Source organism: Peromyscus maniculatus, chromosome 20, assembly GCF_049852395.1.
Source record: "Peromyscus maniculatus bairdii isolate BWxNUB_F1_BW_parent chromosome 20, HU_Pman_BW_mat_3.1, whole genome shotgun sequence".
NCBI lineage: Eukaryota > Metazoa > Chordata > Mammalia > Rodentia > Cricetidae > Peromyscus > Peromyscus maniculatus.
Genome location: NC_134871.1, coordinates 45,707,330 through 45,726,245, shown reverse-complemented (window position 1 = coordinate 45,726,245; position 18,916 = coordinate 45,707,330). Strand labels below are relative to the sequence as shown.

Genomic DNA, 18,916 nt, shown 5'->3' with positions numbered 1-18,916 from the left:
GGCCGTCCCCTGCGCACACACAGCAAAGCCTCGCATGGCCGCAGCCATCTTGCGACCGGCGCGCTCTCGTTAGGGCTGGACCTGTATCCCCTGTGCGCAGGCGCTGTGACCCGCCCCGCCCACTCCGCTGGCCCTGCCCTGGGGCGGCCCGCCGCTCTGTACGGCTGCGCAAGATGGCTTCGCCCCGGCTGCTCCCCAATCAGAGCCTGGTTAGGCGGGGCCTGGCCGAGGGCACACGAGGCGCGCTCGCTGCCGGAAGCGACGGTCTGTCGGTAGCCGGCGCGGCGCAGCATGGCGGGGGCGTGGGGTAAGCCGCACATGTCACCGGGGTCGCTGTCAGAGAAGCGGCGTTTGGAAGCCGATCAGGAGCAGCAGCCACAAGAGGTAACCTGGAGGTGGCGGGTTGCATCCCTCCGTGAACCAGGCGTGCACGTGGCAAGGCCAGGGAGGCCGGACCCTGGTGCTGCGTCTGGTGTCGTGCGGGTCGCCTGGAGCCCGGGAGACCCTCGTCCAGCCCGGGGTGTTATTTCGGAACCCTCCGCAGAGCACTACCTGCGCCGAGTCGGGGACGCTAGAGCCCAGGGGTGGTTCTGTGGCTTGAACCGTGTTGAGGAAGGCAGAGACCCTTGAGAGTGCCCCTCACCACAATCCCTGAACCCTCCGTCCGCGCTTCCTGGCCTAGGACAGATTCTAGTTGGGCTCGTGTTGTGCTGCCGTGCCAGTATGTCCAGTGTGTTGTGAAGTAAAAGAGGACGTGAGAATACAGACGCCCGAATGAGACCCAGGGCATTCCAGCACTGGTTGTCATGGAATCACTGCTCCTCCTTAGGATTGCAAGTCTAGGTGGCTGAAGGCACGCACAGCCATATCTCTTACAGCTGACTCCACAATTAATTGTGTCCTCCTCTAAGCTGTCCCCTTGCTTTTTTGAAATGTTCCTGAGCTGCTTCCTACATGCAGTTCTAGGTAATTAGCTCTTAGTAGTCAGTTGTTTGTGCTCGAACTATTGGTACTGCTTTTACTTGTTACGGTGGTATGTACCCACCGTAACTGGGTTTTGGAGATGTCAATGACAAGAGAATCACTTGAGCTGTGAGTGTTGGTAATGAAGGCCACTCAACGAGGCAAGACTGTGGCAGTGGCAGTGGCGCACGTCTTTAATCCCAGCACTGAGGAGACAGAGGCAGGGGGATCTCTGTGAGTTTGAGGCCAGCCTGGTCTACGACGTATTGAGTTCTGGGTTAGCCAGGGCTGCATGATGAGACCTTGTATTCAAAACAACAACAACAACAAAAACCCATGAGTACAAAAACCAATTAGGCAATACTTAGCTTATTGGAAAACAGCGAAATTGAAATTTTTGTAATGACATGCTTCCTAAAGAGTGTTCAAGTTCTTGCTCAACTTTTGGTCATCAATAATAGAGACCTGTTCACAGTGCATGTATGTCATATTATGGTAGATATGAAATGGCTTCTAGTCAATAGGGCTGCACTCAGAATTGTGTCCGCTCCAAGAAGACAGCAGGTGAGTTGTCTTAGTTATTGTTCCATTGCTGTGATGAAACACCATGACCAAGGCAACTTATAAAACACAGAGTGTAGTCAGGCAGTGGTGGTGCACGCCTTTAATCCCAGCACTTGAGAGGCAGAGGCAGGCGGATCTCTGTGAGTTCAAGGCTAGCCTGGTCTATCTACAAAAGTGAGTTCCAGGATAGCCAGGGCTACACAAAGAAACCCTGTCTTAAAGAAACCAAACCAACCAACCAAACAAACAAAAAAGGAAGCATGTAATTGGAGGCTTGCTTACAGTTTCAGAGGGTTAGTCCATGACCATCATGGCGGCAGGCAGGCATGGCCCTGGAGCAGTGGTTCCGAGCTTTTAGTAACTAAGCTTTCTTCGAGAGAGACAGCCTGGTGTGGGCTTGTGAAACATCAAAACCCACTCTCAAGGACACACCTCCAGCAAAGACCACGCCCCTTAACCTTTCCTAACTACTCCACCAACTGGGAACCAAACATTCAAATCTATGCGCATATGAGGGCCACCGCATGCGTTTAGTTTGCTACAGGTAAATTTCAATTCATATCCACTACTCTTCCACTTTCCGGCTTGTCCATCCGCGGTTGGTCCCTGTCTTCAAGGGAAAGAAGAGGTGGTCAAAGCCTCCAGGGATTTCTGATCCTCTCAGGCCACAGCCCCATTCCTAGCTGGGTGACCTTCTGGTTCTGGGACCCTGAGGTGCCAGGGTCGGGTGTGGAGTTTGTCAGTAGAGGAACCGTGGGCTTTAGTGGCACAGTGAGGGGGAGCTGAGCCCCAGAAGGCTACTGTGTTCTCGCAAAGTCCCTCTGTCGCAGGACACTAGGGATCGGCATGTGTGTTCTGAGGGCAGGTTCTGTCAGCAGAGGCGGCGGAAGAGGAGGCCCCAGGTTGGGGAGGTGGTTTTGGTGCTGGTGGAGGCATGTGACCAGGGGCTCAACTTTGCTGGGTGTGGCCCCTGTCTCTGCAAGCCTGCCAGGTGGCAGTTGTCACACCCTGCCTTTCCCCGCAGCCCCCGCTCCTCGGCGACTCCGACCCCAGTCTCTCCGACAGCGACAGCGAGGAGAGTGTGTTTTCAGGCCTGGAAGATTCCGGCAGTGACACCAGTGAGGACGACAGTGAAGGGGTGGATGGGACCGGTCGCAACAAGGACGACGATAGAACGGAGGAGACCTCTGAGGAGCAGCCCCAGGTGGGTGAGGGGGGAGCCCCTGTGGGCCCTCGTGTGCATGAGTGTGGCCAGAAACAGGACACGCCCGCTGTGTGAGGGCTGTTCTAAGAGCTGTACCACACCGTCCTCTCCACGGCGTCTTTAGGAATTGGCTCCCCTATCCATCTTCAGACACTTGCACTCCAGGACATTAGTTTGCAACCTCAGTTGTCTGTGCCTTTTCTGAGAAGGTGAAAATCCACATACCCGTGTGTCTTTGCCCCTCAGACAATTCTGAGGCTACCTGCATGGGACAGTAGGTTGGCACTTGGTCTAGGTATGGACGAATTTTCTAGAGGCAGAGTCCAAGATGGGGATGCCACTGCTTGGGAGATGTTCAGCAGAAGAAGGAGGAGCTACTAGAGTCCAGCCCAACTGCCCATGGGCCAGCTGCCCTTGGCACCAGAGGCAATGGATTGCTGCTGATGGGGAGGGGTTACATACACTCTTCTCTTTGCTTCATAAAAATGAAAGAAAAGCTTAATTTGACTAAGACGCAGCAGTTCAAAGCGTTCTGCAAACCAGTGTGCAGTGGTTTACACTTCAGTGGCCCTGGTAGTCTGGAAATCGTGACCTTGGTTAATCAAGTCAGCTGTCAGGTTGGAAACCAAGAAACCAGGCCTGGTTTGTAAGATTGAGGGGGGCGGGGTTAACCCCTCCCCTTTCTAAGTGTTTTGTTTGGATGAGTTTTGTTTTGTTTTTGTGTGGGTGTGGTATGTAGGTGCGTTGTTCTCGTGTGTGGCTCATACGTGCCGGTGGGCACAGAGGTGATGTCGTGTCGTCCTTGATTCCTCCTCACCGAGCCCAGAGACAGTTTGCACCTACGGTCTCATCTCTCCCTCCCTCCCTCCCCTGCTTCTTCCTCCCCCTTCTCTGTCTCCCCCTGCCCTTACTCTTCTTCTTGTTGGTCCTGGGGGTTGGTCCCGAGAATGTCTCGCAAGGGAGGCAGGAGACACAGCACACCTCAGCCGGCGCCATCTTGTCCTCACTCGGTGTTGAGTAGATTTGTGAGCGTGCGACCCTTTCTTCGCTAGCGTCCCTTTGACTCCTTCTTTTCCCTGTGCTCATACTTGGGTTTGGTTTTTTAAAACATTGATTTGGGAGGGGGCTGGGGAGGTGGCTCAGTGGTTCAGAGCATTGGCCGTTCTTCCAGAGGTTCTGGGTTGGATTGCCAGCACCCATAGTGGCAGCTCCCAACCGTCTGTAACTCCAGTTCCAGGGGTTCCAGTGCCTTCTTCCAGCTTCCACAGGCACCAAGCAGGCGTGTGGTACACAGACGTACACATGCAGACAAACACCCGTACACATAAAATAGCACGTCTAAAACTCGATGTTGAGGTATGTGTGGTGTGTTGGTGTCGTGTCGTGTCGTGTGTCCCGTCCCCATCCCCTTGTTTTCTTACTCCTGATGTCAAAGTGGCTGTTTCTATCTTTACCCTGCAAGAGTGTAAGAAGAGGTAGCAGTCCCGGCGTGTGCAGCATTTCGTCTGATAACAGGAGAGTTCTGGCCTAGTGCCACCTTTAGCAAGAATGCTGCTGGGGTCTCCGGAGAGCACTGGGGCATGGCTGGGATCAGCGTCCGAGTGCCTTGGAAGTACCTTGGCAGGCTTGGCATTCACGTGTTAGCGCCATCTGGTGGAGTATGGTGTAGGAGCTGCGGGTGTCTGGGGCTAGGGAGGAGGTATCCGGGATTCTCGCAGCTAGTCAGTTCAGCTCCCTTGAACAAACACCCCTGAACCTATTCATCCCCTGCCTCTCCCCTGCCTCCCTGCTCTTGGTCTTGTCTTCTATTATAGGATCTGAAGAAGGGAGCAGGTGTTCCCTACCTGCCCCAGAATTGTACGCTGTCTAAGAGTTTGCATGGAAGTCAGAGGTGAGGCAGGGTACAGAGGGGTCACCGTGTCCCTGAGCTGTAGTGTCATCTTGTGGGGCGGAAGGATGCGTATCCTACAGGGTCTGGTACATTCTGTCCTAGGAAGCTGACGCTCAGAGTCTGTCCTGTGTATTGAGTCCTGGATATGGATCCTGGTGAGAACATGCCTGTCACTTAGATTCCGGTTCTGAGATGAGCAGTCCGTGGGCAGTTTCATGGCTGTCAAACCCTGTGTCCAGGGCCATGAAGTTTCGCTGTAGGGCTGCTTCCCTCTAGTGGGTAAAGCAGGCACAAGCCCTTTCGGGTTTAGGAAGGGCAGCCTTTTGTGGTGGGCTGAGAAGAGCATAAAGATCTGTCATCATGGCTTATTTGTCACTATTGTATGTGTGAGTACAGGTGTGCTTGTGCCGTGGCATCCATGCCGAGGTCGGAGGACATCTTGTGGGAGCTGATTCTCTCCCTCTCCTATGAGTTTTGGGGATCACCTCAGGCCTTCAGGTTTGCAGAGCAAGTCTTTTTGCTGTTGGGCTACCTCACTGGCCTTGTCATGTTTTAAAATGCCTCCAGTTGGCCGGGCGGTGGTGGCGCACGCCTTTAATCCCAGCACTCGGGAGGCAGAGCCAGGCGGATCTCTGTGAGTTCGAGGCCAGCCTGGTCTACAGAGCGAGTTCCAGGAAAGGCGCAAAACTACACAGAGAAACCCTGTCTCGAAAAAGCAAAATAAAATAAAATTAAATAAAATAAAATAAAATGCCTACAGTCAGCGTTGCCCAACATGGAAATACTTTTCTCCCAGTCCCCTCCCTGACAGGTACTTGACCTTGTATCACGCTCTATCAGCCCTGGCTTGTTTCTGTCAGGCCTGAAACAAGTGAAGGCCCTGGGCCCCTTACCTGGACCCACACATGGAGTGTCTGGTCAGGGCGGAGGGTGTGAGCAGCCAGGCCCCAGCACTGGTGAGCTTGGTAAAGCCAGCTGCTTGTGCAGGGTTGGAAAAGACCTTGCTGCCCTCTGGCCCTCTTGTTTGTTTGTTTTTAATTTTATTTCATTTAGTGTGCATTGGTGTTTCGTCTGTATTCATATCTGTGTGAGGGTGTCAGATCCCCTAGAACTGGAGTTACAGACAATTGTGAGCTGCCATGTGGCTGCTGGGAATTGAATCCAGGACCTCTGGAAGAGCAGCCACTGAACCGTCTCTCCAGCCCCATTTTATTTGTTTTAAGTGTGTGTGTGTATGAATTTATGTGTACCATGTGCATGCATATGCTCTCGGAGGTCAGAGGGCGTTTAATCCCTTGGAACTGGAGTTATGAACTAACCAGTGTGGGTACTGGGAACTGAACCCGTGTCCTGCTAGAGGAGTAAGCTCTCTTAAATGCCGAGCTGTCCCTTCAGCCCTTAAATCCCTCCTGCCCCTTTTTGAGACAGGATCTTAACTGGCCTAGAACTCAACATTGATCTGCCTGCCTCTGCCTCCTGAGACCCTCATCCTACTGTTTTGAGACAGAGGCTCTTATTGAACCTGGAATTCATTGGCAAGACTAGCTGCCAAAGAGAGCCCAGGGTCTTCCTGTCCCACTTCTCCAGCCTGAGGATTACAGGTGTGCACCACTATGCTTTTTTTTTCTTTTTTCCCCTTCCCTTAGACAGGGTTTCTCTGTGTAGTCCTGGCTGTCCTAGAACTCTGTAGACCAGGCTGGCCTCACTCAGAGCTTTCTGCCTCTGCCTACTCCTGAATACTGGGAATAAAGGCATGTGCCACCATTGCCCAGCTTATTTTTGTTTTTGAGACAAGGTCTCATTATGTAGCACTGGCTATCCTGGGATTCACCAAGTAGACCAGGCTGGCCTTGAACTCATAGAGATCCTCCTGGCTCATGCCTAGATTTTTATATGGGTGCTCATGCTTTCGTGGTAAGCATTTACTGACTAGGCCATCTCCCTAGCCTCCCTCAGCCCTTTTCTGAGTTACTTTTCTTTTTGGAGAGATAGGGTTTAAGACAGGGTTTCTCTGTGTAGTCCTGGCTGTCCTGGAACTCACTCTGTAGACCAGGCTAGCCTTGAACTCACAGAGATCTGCCTTCCTCTGCCTCCCAAGTGCTGGGATTAAAGGTCCAGCATAGGACCTTTGCTGGGACAGTGGGTTCTTTAGTTTCCTTTATGCATAGTTTTGTGTTAATAGTAGCATGCTGGATTGATCTTTGTGTGTTGGGAATTTGGTGTGTGTGTGTGTGTGTGTGTGTTGTGTGTGTGTGTGCGCGCACACACACAAAGGAGAAGGAAAGGGACGGGCAGTCTTGGCATGCCTTGCACTGGCCGCGGGGCATGGCATGCTAGGAGTGGCTCTTCTTTTCTGCACCACAGGGAGGGGATGTGAAGTTGGCTTGGCTGACCCTGGCCTGCTTCCTAGAAGAGGAGGCCTGGCCTCTGTCCCATACCTGGGTGGTGGTGGCAGTGGCCAGGTTAGACAGAGGAGAATCTGTTGCAGGTATTATAAGAAGATTGTTTAGGGCCAGCAAGATGACTCAGCCAATATAGACACTTGCCACTGAGCCTGATGACCAGAATTCGATCCCCCAAACCGGCTTGGTGGAGAACTGACTCTCGCAGATTGTCCTCTTATTCCTCCACGTATGTTGTGATTCGTGTGTACTTATGTTCACATCTGCATCACACACACAATAAGTAAATAATGTAAAAACAAACAAGCACCTTGTTCACTTGGATGCTGTTCTAGGCTCTCAGAACCCTCACCTCTCTGTCTCTGGTCCTTGCAGTCATTCTGAGCCTGGACCAGGCAGAGGTATACCTGACTCAGAGGTCAAGGTCTGGAGGAAGCAAGAACTGCCTTTCTTGGCTCTTTCATGGACTCTTATTTGTTTTTCACCTTGGCTCACTGGCTCCTTTGGGGCCTTTTTTCAACCTGTTTTCCAGTACCGGGTGCTCACCCTCTCCTGTGGCTCTCCCAACACCTATCCTGGTCTCTAGCTGCCCTGACTCCTTCAGCTGGCTTCTGTGAGGGTGGCTTCCTGTGTACTGGCCAGCGCTCTAGTCCTGTTCTGTCTCCGTTCAAGTTGTATATACCTTACTGCCCACCCCTTCCCCTTCTGAGACAAGTTCTTCCTGTGTTGTGTAGTTCTGGCTGGCCTTGAACTCACAGAGCTCTTTCTGCCTCTGTCTCCCAAGTGGTGAGGTGTGTGCCACCACACCTGGCATCTTAATGCCTCCTTGATCTCTGGGCCTTTCTGTCCCCTCACACCCTGCCCCTCACCAGCCACGTGGCCTCTCTCTCATTGGGTGGCAGTGTTGTTGTTTGAGGCTGCACACTGCCCCACTCCCAAGGGGGTGCCTGGGCAGGATGGCCGGCCTGAGATCTCAGTCCTTTCCAGGAGGCACCTGCCATTTCCCCAGGATGTCTAAAGCTTCTGGAGCCAGGCTTAGGCTAGGACCTGTTTCAGGGGTGTGTCCTTTGGCACAGTGGGTGCTAGGAGCAGAGAGAGTGGGCTGTGTAGACAGCCAGGCTGCAGAGGACCCCTGACGTAGAGGAAACTGGCAGCTGTGAGAGAGTCCTGTACCTTTAGTCCGTTGTCTGTGCTTTGGATGTTTTAGTGGTCATCTTTATTTTTATTTTTTTTAAGATTTATTTGGGCTGGAGAGATGGTTCAGTGGTTAAGAGCACTGACTGCTCTTCCAGAGGACCTGGGTTCAATCCCTACCACCCACATGGCGGCTCACAACTGTCTGTAACTCCAGTTCCAGGGTTTCTGACACCTTCATACAGACTCACATACAGGCAAAACACCAATGAACATAAAATAAAAATAAATTATATATTTAAAAAAAGATTTATTTATTTAATGTATGTCTGTATGAGGGTGTTAGATCCTCTGGAAGTGGAATTACAGACAGTTGTGAACTGCCATGTGGGTGCTGGGAATTGAACTCAGGACCTCTGGAAGAGCAGCCAATGCTCGTAACCTCTGTGCCATCTCTCCAGTCCCCAATTTGTAAGTTGACAACATGTACACCTGTAAACCCAGTACTCAGGATGCTGGATCTAGAAGAGAATTTGAGACAATCCTAGGCACAGAGCAATACCTCGCCTCAAGAACAGGGACAGAGAATTTGAGAAAATGTGTTTTCCTAGATCTGTTCGCAGAGTGCGTGTCCACCCTCCCCAGGCCCAGGGCACTCATTTCCCCAGGGAACTGGGTTGTTGCTGTCAGTGCTGCCCTCTGGTGGACATTGCCTGCTCTGCAGCTATGGAATCCAGAGAAAAGCTGCTGTGCCTTAGAACTCCAGGTGCCTGGGAAGAGCATATATGTGGAGGGAAGTCCTGAGCCTCACCACTGGAGATCCCAACCCCTGCCAAAGGCCTGCCGGTGTTTGGCACCCCAGGTTTACTCTCCACTGTCCTGCACTGGGACAGAGCTGGCTGCCAAGTTTCTCTCCGCAGGACTCGGATCACTGCCTGTGAGCGCTGCTGCTGTGGGTCGTGTAGGCACAGTGCCTGGCAGAGGACATTCGGGGGAGACTTGAGATGTTGGGGGCCCTGCCTGAGGCCAGGCCTGTAGGCACCTGCCTTGGGAACAGTGGCTACCCAGAAGCTTGGTGTTGTAATGCCGCTGCCAGGGGCCTACTGAGCTCAGGCAGAGACAGATGTGCCTGCCAGTTGTGTTGCTGGGGCCCTCTTCTGAGCTGGGGTTTGCAACCCATTTTTGGTGTCCAGCAAGGAAGTGGGGGAGATAGGGAAACTGAATCCTGCCTTGTTCCGAGCCTGGAGAACAACTTAGTCTTCTGTCTTCTTTATATTGAAGGGAAAAACAGGCTGGAGGAAGAGCAGGCCTTGGGCTCTTGCCTGGGTAAGAGGGAGTAGGGCTGTGGGCGGGGGCGCCCACACACCGGGGTTCCTGCTCCAAGCACTTTACTGCCCTCAGGGGTGAGAGGGGGGCCTGTTTTCTCCATCAGTTCTGGTTCTGCCAATAAACCCGATCTGGTCTGAGCCATCCGCCTCCCCAGTCAAGGGAGAATCTGTTTTCCAGGTTGGAGTGTGAATCCTCAGTGGCATCCACTCTGACCCAGGGGACAGGGTCAGCCTACTGCCGAAGCCGTGAGGGAGCGGAGGGTGCCTGGGGTCTGGGCCTCTGGGCATTTTGAGGGTCGGGGCATCTCTCTAGGCCTTGGCCAGTGGATCTGACCTAAATGGGTTTCTCAGCGGCTCCAGGTGGCCCTTATGACAGAGGTTCCACAGTTTATGTCATCTGTCTACACTGACCTTACCCTAGTGCTGCTGCTGTCCTTACGCCTCTTCTTGTGTTCCCTGAACCTCGGTCTGAACAGGTCTCAACATCGTCTCTTCTGCCCGATCTGGGCCCAGTAGGACCGTTGGCCCTGGGCCAGTGCAGCTGGTTTTGACATTGGTGTGGTGGTGGTGTGGGTGAGTGAGTGGTAGCCAGCCCCATGGCTGCGTTTGCCTCCCACTTTCCTTAGTAGCCTGGCACCCAGTGTCCCCCACTGCCTGGCTGCTACAGAGCAGAGGTCCAGCCCTGCAGGAGCATCGCTGCATGGGTTCTGAGATGTGGGGGGCAGCGGCTCAGGCCCTCAAGGAGACTGGGGTCTAGGACAGCTTCCATCCTGTGCTGAGGCCTTGGGCCAGGTTGGGGTTCCTCAGAGATTTGGGGTGGCACAGTGTTTCATGTGGTATATGGATCTAGGTTCTGGCACCCGGAGAGTGGTTATCCCCGAGTAGTTAGTTACCAGGGGAATGGGGCTGGGCTGTCACAGGGCTAGGTCCTCCTGAGAGTCAGAGGGCTTCCAGGGACCCCCAAAGCAACTCTCTCCCTCTCTCCTGACAGGCAGGCCCCCCTCGTCCGAGGACAGAGAAGATGGGAGCCCTGACGAGAGATGAGTATGAAGAGGACACCTCTGATGAGGAGGTAAGACTCGGGCTGAGCTTGACATCCTGCTGTGCGAGCTGAGAGCCCTCCTGCCCGGGCTGAGCCCAAGGAGCCCAGAGTAGGGGCTGCACCTCAAGCTAGCAGAGCACTGGGGCCTTCTCCAGACTTCCTGCAGGGGCTCTGCTGCCCTTGGTTAGAGCCAGCTTCTCAGGACGCTGCTGCACTCGGAGTAGGCGGCCTGGCTCAGGCCCTCCCCGTATCTGGAAGAACAATCTGGGGGTCTGGGACGGATGACTGAAGCAGCCCTTCATTGTGACCTGAGTGTGCCATCGCCAGGTGGAGGGGGGAGGCTGCACGTGGCCTGGGGGGGTCTTGTCTGTCTTGTGGGCACAGGGGGTCAGGGTTGCGGCCCCACTATGGCAGTGTGACTCAGGGGTGAGGGCGGCAGGTGAGTGAGCCGTGCCCTGTCTGAGGCTGGCACAGTAGTATCGGGCAGGACTGGCACGTCCTGGTCTCCTCGTTGGCTTTGTCTGCTGTTCCCGTGGTGGTGGCTACTGTGGTACCTTCCTGGCTTTGCTGTGTAGGACAGGGAGTTTCACCGTGAAGAGCAGAGTGTCACGCTGGACTGGGGTTCCCTTGAATCCCCAGGGAGTGGAGGCATTGAGAGGCTATGGACTGCGCCCAGAATGCCAGCAGGGTCTGGAAGCTCTGAGAAGCTGTGCACACAGAGGCGGCGGACCTGGCAGCTTGTCCCCCCCCCTGGTGAGGCCTGGTCCCAGGGCTGAGCGGTGGCCACTGTATAGCCCAGAGTGTGAGCCTGGGAGTCTCATCTTGGCTTTAGTGTGGGGCCTACAGGGACAGGTCCTCTTCTCAGGAGCTCTTCCTGCCTGCCTGTCAGGGGCTGTCCCTGAGGCCTCGGGGAGACACGCGCCCCCTCTCTGGCTGGGCTTCCTCCCCACCTTCAAGCTCTCTTGGCAGTGTCTACAGGAGCCTTGGCCGCCAGCCCGATCCAGTCTCTGCTGCGTGTTCAGAGAACAGAGACAAAACAAAATAAATTGGTTTCCTGGCCGGAGCAGCGGGTGCACCGGCAAGGGGGGCCGCACAGCACGGCTCCCTGCCTGTCTCCCCTCCCCCCCAGGGGCCCTGGCTGTCGGCAGCCACATCCTGTCGGCTACTTTTTTATGCTTGGTATTTTGAGAAATCAATGATGATTGTATATGGAGAATAGGAGTCGGGGGAGGGGCTTCCAAACCGGTCAGCGCCTTGAAAGAGGCCTGCCTGCCCGACCCTGCCTGCCCTCCGGGAGGTGTGCCCCAATGGGCCTGTCCGGTGGCCCTTGAAGGAGGCTGGGCAGCCTCGTGCTGTGCCGTGATACGGTGCAAGCTGCCCCTTCTCCCCTGTGTGTGATAAGTATCCCACGTGTAGTCTGAGGGACAGTTCCACAATAGCAGAGGTGCCCATCTCTGGAGTTTGCCGGTATAGCTGGCCAGCAGCCGGAAGGGCCCTCAGAGCTCCGCTTTCAGGAGTCAGCCGGGCTGGACCTCGGCATCTCTCCCCAGAGGCTGCTCGGGGCTTGGTCCCTGCCAGAGGCTGTGATTGGCTTTCTCATTCTCAGAGCAAGGTTATTACCGCTGAGAGGCCAGGCCTGGGAGGGAGGGAGGGAGGCATGGCCATCAGTGCCTGGCCAAGGGTCAGGTCAGAAGAGCTCAGCCCACCTCAGGCTGCCTAATAGAGAGGCCTGGGGACAACAGACATCTCCAAGTCATGCATCTAGATCTAGAGTCCTTGGCAGACTGAAGCCTGAGCTGTCTGTGGCTGTGCCCTGGTCCCTCCGCACCTATAAAGGTCAGACGCTTTTCTGGGCCTCCGGAGGGACAGCCAGAAGTGTCTTTGGTGGGAACCAGTGGTATCAACCCCAGGACTTTAGGCTGTTCTGAGCCACATAGCAGAATTAGCTCGGGAGGCCATACTGTAGCTCCAGACCTCCTACAGGACTCTGGACAGGGATTCTGGGAAGGGCGTCGATGTGGTTTGTCCTGGTGGTGGTGACTTCAGCAGGAGCCTAGAGGACGGCAGGCAGTCTGGTGGAGTGGGCGCAGCCTGTCTAGCCTGCTGCCATTTGAAGGTGGAAGTGCCCCATTGGGAACCCTGTCCTTTTCTCCTGACCGCTTCTTGGGTCTGACTCCAGGACCGGGGTTGGGAACATGGGGCTTCTGAGCCCTGTTATCTATCATTGGCCAGTCTTACATTTTGAGGATCCCCCAACATCACTGACTCTTAAACCGAGCAGCCCGGCTCCCTCTTTTCTGATTGTACTCCGGCTCCTCCCTCTCTTCCCCTAGATTCACAGACACGGGCTCAGCTGAGCGGGGGTAGAGCCCCCTGGATGAGTTGCTAGGCATGGTGGGGATGGAGTGTGGTGGGGGGCGACTGAGGAGCAGCTGTGCTGTGTGGCTGCCCCACCCCCACATGGCCACTTCATCTCCTCCCTACAGCAGTGGGGCTCCATAGACGTGATCTCATCCAGTAGTTGGGACCCCTGGGAGGTGGACTGGGATAGAAGGGCGGTGAGTGGCCAATGCTGCCCCTCCTCGTGTATCAAGCAACTAGGAGAAGCCAAGGCCAGGCCTGGTCAGGTGGAGAAGCCCATGCATCTGCTCAGCGGGCCTACCGCCCTGTTCTTCAGAAGTATGGCAGTATGAGGAGTTTGGGGGAGCCATGAATTCTGGCCTGGAAAGTCTGGGAAGAGCTGGTCCCCCTGCAAGCATCCTTCCAGTCCCTGAGGGCAGTGGGCCTAGGACCATCCCTGTACAACCTCTGGTCAGGAGGGGGGCCCGGGCTGGGGTCTTTGTTACAGCCTTAGCACCCCCCATCCCCCGGCCTCGCCCCGATCTATAACTCAGGATCCCACAGGGACATGGCCTGGCCTGTCTGCATCCAGAACCTGTGATCTCCTCTGCTCTCTCGCCAAATGCAGTTAATGGCTTCTCCCAGCTACTGAACCGGCAGCTGCCTCCAGTGCGCTGGCGGTCTCTGCTCCTCCGGGGCCACCCCCGCCTGCCGGCAGTGTCCTGGCCGCCTCCCTGTGAGCACTCTGCTCTCTCCATGCTTGCTTGTGTTACTGCTGGCAGGGGAGCCTGTGGGCTCAGGTTTCCAGCGAGTGAGTGGCCCTCCCTGCTGTTTGTAGAAGGCACCCGGGTCTGTGCAGACTGCCTGCTCTGGCGGCCATCCACCCGAGGCTAGCCTTACGCCTGCCTCCGAATGGGGCCCCTGGCCAGACTCAGACTAATCCTTCAGGTCCAGCCCCTTCCCACTGGGGCTGCCCAGCCTAGGGATTCACCAGTGATGACTGGGCATAGTTGGGCATGTGTCTCTGTGACTGCTGTGTACTTGTTGGCCAGGTAGACCTAGTGCCATCTCTTGAGCTTGGCCTGATGGTTCTAAGAGCCACATTGCATCCGAGTGCCCCAGCCAGCAGGGGGGTGCTTTTGGGGAGAAGGTGGAAGAGGAGCATGTGGAGGAAGCCCTGTCCTCATAGGGGTTAGAGTTGGTCCTGACTGTGACTGGCATGCACTACCTAGGCTACTTCAGATCCGTATTTTCTCACTGGGGCTAGGGGACCACTGGAGAGCAGGTCTGGAGTAGAACGAGGGCAGATTTTTGGAAGGCACGGACTGCTGGTTACAGTGAGCAGTTGGAGGCACAAAATAGGTCTCCTTTGAGGAGGCTGGCTCTGCAAGGCCGGGAATCACATTCAGCATCCTCGTATATGTGGACAGTGCCTGGAGATAGGGGAAATTGTCCACATTGAGTTGTGGAGATGTCTAGAGTTTAGAGGGCTGGTGAGGGGTCAGCATGTGTGGTACTCTGGACCCACCTCCCTACTTAAAGCACCAACTGAGCCTGACTGCCGAGACTCGGAAAGACCTTCGTCCTCAGTCTTCAGAGCTCCAAGCCCCTCTAAGGCTGTACCCAACTCCAGGACCTGTGTGGGAACGGCCGGGGTCCCCTGCTTGCAGAAGTAGGGAGAAGACTGTGTGATTGTGAGTAGCCTCAGGAGGGACAAGCAAGCTGGACCTCGGGCAGCTATTTTCCTCCTCCCCGTGTCCTCCGCGTGTCCTAAAGACTCTAGCTCTCCGTTCTGCGGCTAGAGGTGTAAGCACTAGTTAGGCTCCCGGGTGTCTGCAGCTCGGGGGGGCTCAGCCAGCCCCTCAAGGGATGGTCAGCATGGCAGAGGGCACGGGGGACTGGAAGCATTCTGGTAAGGAGACGATAGGTTCCGAGGTGGTACCTGTCTGGTCACCCCCTGCTGGGTCTCAGCTGCTTTGGCCTCAGGACAGGGAGGAGACTGTACTGTCTCCCTCTGGTCTGTTGAATAGGCCGCTCGTGTGTGTTTCGGAGCCTAGCATCCCATCTGGAACGTTCTGTTGGGGTCAGTGTGGCATGTGAGGCCAGGCCAGCTGGCTAGTCCTGAGCACTTTTGAGAGATAAGACACCCCACGAGGGGGAGGCCGCAGCACAGGAAGGCCGTGAGCTCCGAGACAAGAGGGTAGTTGGTGCGGGGGGAGCCGAGCAACAGTGAACACTGCCCGCATTGTAATCGGAGAGGGGCCGGGGAAGAGAGAGACTGAGCGAGGCGGCTGACCCCATGCTCCCGGGGGACAGGTGGGAGAGGCGGAACGAGGAGAGAGTGAAGGATTCCAGAGGTGGGCTGGCTTCCTCTCTCGCAGACAGACACGGGAGGGAGGTGGGCAGCGGGCCAGCCCCGTACCTGCAGTTCCAATCTGCGGTCCTGACAGCTGCAGCCACTTTGGGGAGGGGGAGGGGAGGGGGGCTCATCGAGAGCGGAAAAGTCCCAGCCGACACTGTGTCCGGTGGGGTGGGGGGAGTGGGGGGAAGGAGATGGGATGGGATGGAGGGACGGATGGATGTGGACCTACCCACCTCATCCCACAGGCTTTTCCTGGGGGCTGGGTGCCCCCCCCCCTCCCCAAAGCATGGCACTTGGGTCTGTCTGCCGTCCACCAGCCTGGCCTGGGGTCTCAGTGCTGGGCCTGACCCAAAGGGGTCACATGTGTTTCCTGGCAGCCTGCAGGTGCTGAGCAGGGCGGGGGCGGCTGGCCTGGGGTGCAGGCAGGCCTGGTGATGAATCATGTGGTGCCGCCAGCAGCTCATTCCCCAGGCTGGGGACAGGGAGCTGACAGCTGAGGCTGAGCCGAATGTTTCCAGCCCAGCTCAGCTCGCAAGGGTGGCTGCTGGCCCATGGTGCGGGCCAGCCCCCCCCCCCCTCCAGCTGCCTCTCTGGGGCACACACTAAGGGAGCCCCTGGTTTTTGTCCCACAGCTCCTCGGTGTGGTGGAGGGCGAAGTTGCCCTCCGGGAAGGATGCCAGGGGCTGTGGTGGGCAGGGAGCACCTGCCACTCTTTGGCTATAAGCTGTTGTGGACTCACGTGGAGCCACAGGATGGGAATGGACCGTGCCACCCCCGGTCTGGTTTGAATCTGGAGCAGTGGAGGGTGACGGAGTGTTCTCCCCGCCCCTCCCCTCCCCTCCCCTCCCCTCCTCCTGCCGGCTGTCGGGCCAAGCCCTCAGCCACTGCTACCGGTGCAGCTCAGGGAGTGGCTGGGCCGTTTGCCCGGGCCGGAGGCTGGCCAAGCTGCAGCCGCTTTCGGAGTCAGGCCCTGCAGTGGAGGCCTTGGCCGGGCGCGTGCCTCACCCCAACTGTCCGGGTCTCTAGAGAGCCTTCCAGCCCCACAGCCCAATCCCTTTCATCTGACCCCTCTTGACACCCAAGCCTCCCGCTCTCGTCTGGCTGACTCGGGCCTACCATTCAGTCTTGCTGAAGCTGGAGGGTTGCCAGCTCCTGGGCTTCCCTGCCTTCTCCTGCTTTGCCCTAATCCTCAGTTGGCGCTTTGCTCCTCTGCTGGGTTCTAGGTCGTGAGATGCCTCCTGGAGCTAGCTGGGCACCATTTGGGCCTCTGTGAGGTCCCCTAGTGCCCAGCCACGCTTGCTCACTCAGATCGGCAGCCTCTACCTATGGACAAAGGTCCCGACCTCTACTCTCCAGGTTGCTCTTGGGGACTTTCTCTCAGGCCTTTCGTGTGCATGCTCCCCTGGTGTATTCAGGAGACTGCCTAGCCACTCTGACCCCAGAAGCAGGTACCCACTCAGTCATTGGGTACCTATTCACACCTAGGTATTGAAATGTGAGGCCTGTAGGTGAGGGGCAAGAGACCCATGTCTGGCAGAAGAGGAGGGCCAGCTGGGGTCCTTGGGTGGAGGTTGGTGCCCTTTTGCTGAATACAGGTGCACCCTGCCAGGTTGTGATTCTGGACTGAACCAGCGTCTGTCACAGGGTCCTGGTAGCTTGGAAGTGAAGCTGGCCAGAGCCTTGCGTGAGGAATCCACAGAGGGGAAGGTGACTTCCCTCCGCCCCAGCTGCACCTCCAGGTTCTGGCTTCCCGGGCTGCAGAAAGAAGCCTCGGCCGTGACTGTGCCCTCTCCCTCCCTCTGAGCAGCTGTGGGCTCCTACAGGATTAAGGGGAGGAAATTTGGGGTTGGGTTTCTTTTCTGAACGAAACCTGCCGCTGTGACTCTTTATCCTGTTCTATTTCCATCAGATTGGACACAGCCCCCTGCCCCTGCCTTAATGGCTCTGGCTTTGAGAATTTCCTCCGAAATTACACCCCCGTTTCCTGCACCAGCGTTCCCCGGAGCCCTTCAGGACAGAGGAGGGGCCACGTTGGCCCTGCCCTATGAGGATGCCCACATAGGCCTCAGCACCTGGTCTCCCCCCAGCCAGGGACCAGGAGGCCTGCCAGTGCCAGCACCTGGTGCCCTCTGCCATTCCCCACCACCGCCCAGCCAGAAGTAAGGCCTGGCCTTTCTTCTCTGTTGTATCACCCAACTAATTGTCACCTGCAGGATTTTAATGATCCGCCAGCTGTGCACAGTGCCTGGTGAGGGGCTAAATCAACCTCAGGGGCCGGAGGGGTCCTTGGGAGAGCTGGGTAGTACAGAGTGTCGGATGGCTAGGACTCTTTCCAGTGTGCAGCTGGCGGCAGAGTACGAGTCCTAAGTCCTGGCAGTCAGCGGCCCCCGAGTCCCTGGGCCTAGGTGGGTATCCGTGGGGACATTTGGGTAGCTGTCCTCAGGCCCGTCTAGGCCTGGTCGCCGGCTTGACCGGACAGCACTGTTCCCTCCTTCCCTGTACCCCCTTTAATGGAGCACTGCTGGGAAACCAGACGTCCATGAGCCCGAGACCCCCATCTCGTCCCCCTCACCACGCTCCTCGAAAGGAGGCCAGGCTGCTGTGTTGTTTACTGCCTCTTGTCATGGGAGGGGGGCTTGCCCTCTCCTCTTCCTTCTCTTTCCCTCTCCACCCTCTCTCTCCTCTGCCCCCCACCCCCATCACAGGTCCCTGGTACAGGCTCTTGATGGAAACCTGCCATCGCTCTGCCTCACTCTGGCAGGATGGGTGAGAAAGCTAGGGTCAGAGTGAGTTCAGATCCTTTCCCGAGGATAGTCTGCCTCAAGTTGGAAGATACTGTTTCATTTTTAATTATACAAAACTTTCAGACTTTATATTATCATATTAAAGACACAAGATGCCAACACTTGGCCCAGGTAGGGAGTCAGCGTGGAAAGTTCCAGTGGGCCTGGGTAAGTGTTGGGCTACTTAGAGTCAAGCCATAGCCCGCCTGTCCATCTGTCTGTTCACAGGCCCTGCTCACAGCTGGGGCAGGTCTGGCCTGGTGAGCGCGCTCTTGAGGACCTGTGCTCAGCTCAGGTCCGAGGTGGGGCTCTCCGTGGCTCTTCAGTGGCATCCACCTTCACTAGTGGCATCACCTCTTGGCTGCTGTGGACCCTCCTCCTTCTAACTTCGAATCGCCGTCTTTCTGTCCTGGTCTTTGCTCTGCAGAGGGGATGGGGGTGTGTCAGGGTCTGGGTGGAGACCTAGTGTCACCACCCAGCACTGCCCGGACCTTCCTGACTTCCTGTTGGGGCACTGTCTCGGGTGGCCAGTGCTAAGGGACCCCAGTCCCCAGCTCCTGTCCCGTCCCCCCCCCCCCCCCCGTGCATTTTGGGGCGGGGAGCACACTGCTGCAAGCCGAAACTGTAAAATTAAATTTCCCAGATGTTCAGGCCCCAGGAGCTCACGCGTGCTGTCTGGAGAGGAAATGGGGATTGGGGAAAGCCGTTGTATTTTCTCCCTGCTCACCCTGCTTTTCCGGTGCCACCAAGTGCGGCCAGGGCAGTAAATCATGGCCGGCCAGCATCTCTCAGTTCAGCCTTCTCCCCTAGCCTATCCAACTGCAGGTCTCAACAGCCCGAGGGAGGGGCAGCAGGTGCCCCATGCTTTGGGGTGGAGGTGGGCTGCAGAGGTGGCCGGGTAGT

The 18,916-nt window shown here is 56.4% G+C and overlaps 2 protein-coding genes across 2 annotated transcripts in view; one reads left to right on the top strand and one right to left on the bottom strand.

Annotated features, from left to right (window-relative positions):
• The first annotated feature begins 83 nt into the window (after positions 1 to 83).
• Positions 84 to 18,916, top strand: part of Bop1 (BOP1 ribosomal biogenesis factor) — a 24,297-nt gene continuing 5,464 nt past the window's right edge. Inside the window, exons 1-3 of the mRNA XM_006989348.4 lie at positions 84 to 384; positions 2,552 to 2,731; positions 10,478 to 10,558. Coding sequence (XP_006989410.1) covers positions 292 to 384; positions 2,552 to 2,731; positions 10,478 to 10,558 — 354 coding nt within the window. The 5' untranslated portion in view covers positions 84 to 291. The remainder of the gene's footprint in view (positions 385 to 2,551; positions 2,732 to 10,477; positions 10,559 to 18,916) is intronic.
• The window catches only part of Scx (scleraxis bHLH transcription factor), a 1,833-nt gene continuing 1,165 nt past the window's right edge, over positions 18,249 to 18,916 (bottom strand). The window contains exon 2 of the mRNA XM_006989347.4: positions 18,249 to 18,434. Within this exon, the coding sequence (XP_006989409.1) occupies positions 18,396 to 18,434 (39 nt within the window). The 3' untranslated portion in view covers positions 18,249 to 18,395. The remainder of the gene's footprint in view (positions 18,435 to 18,916) is intronic.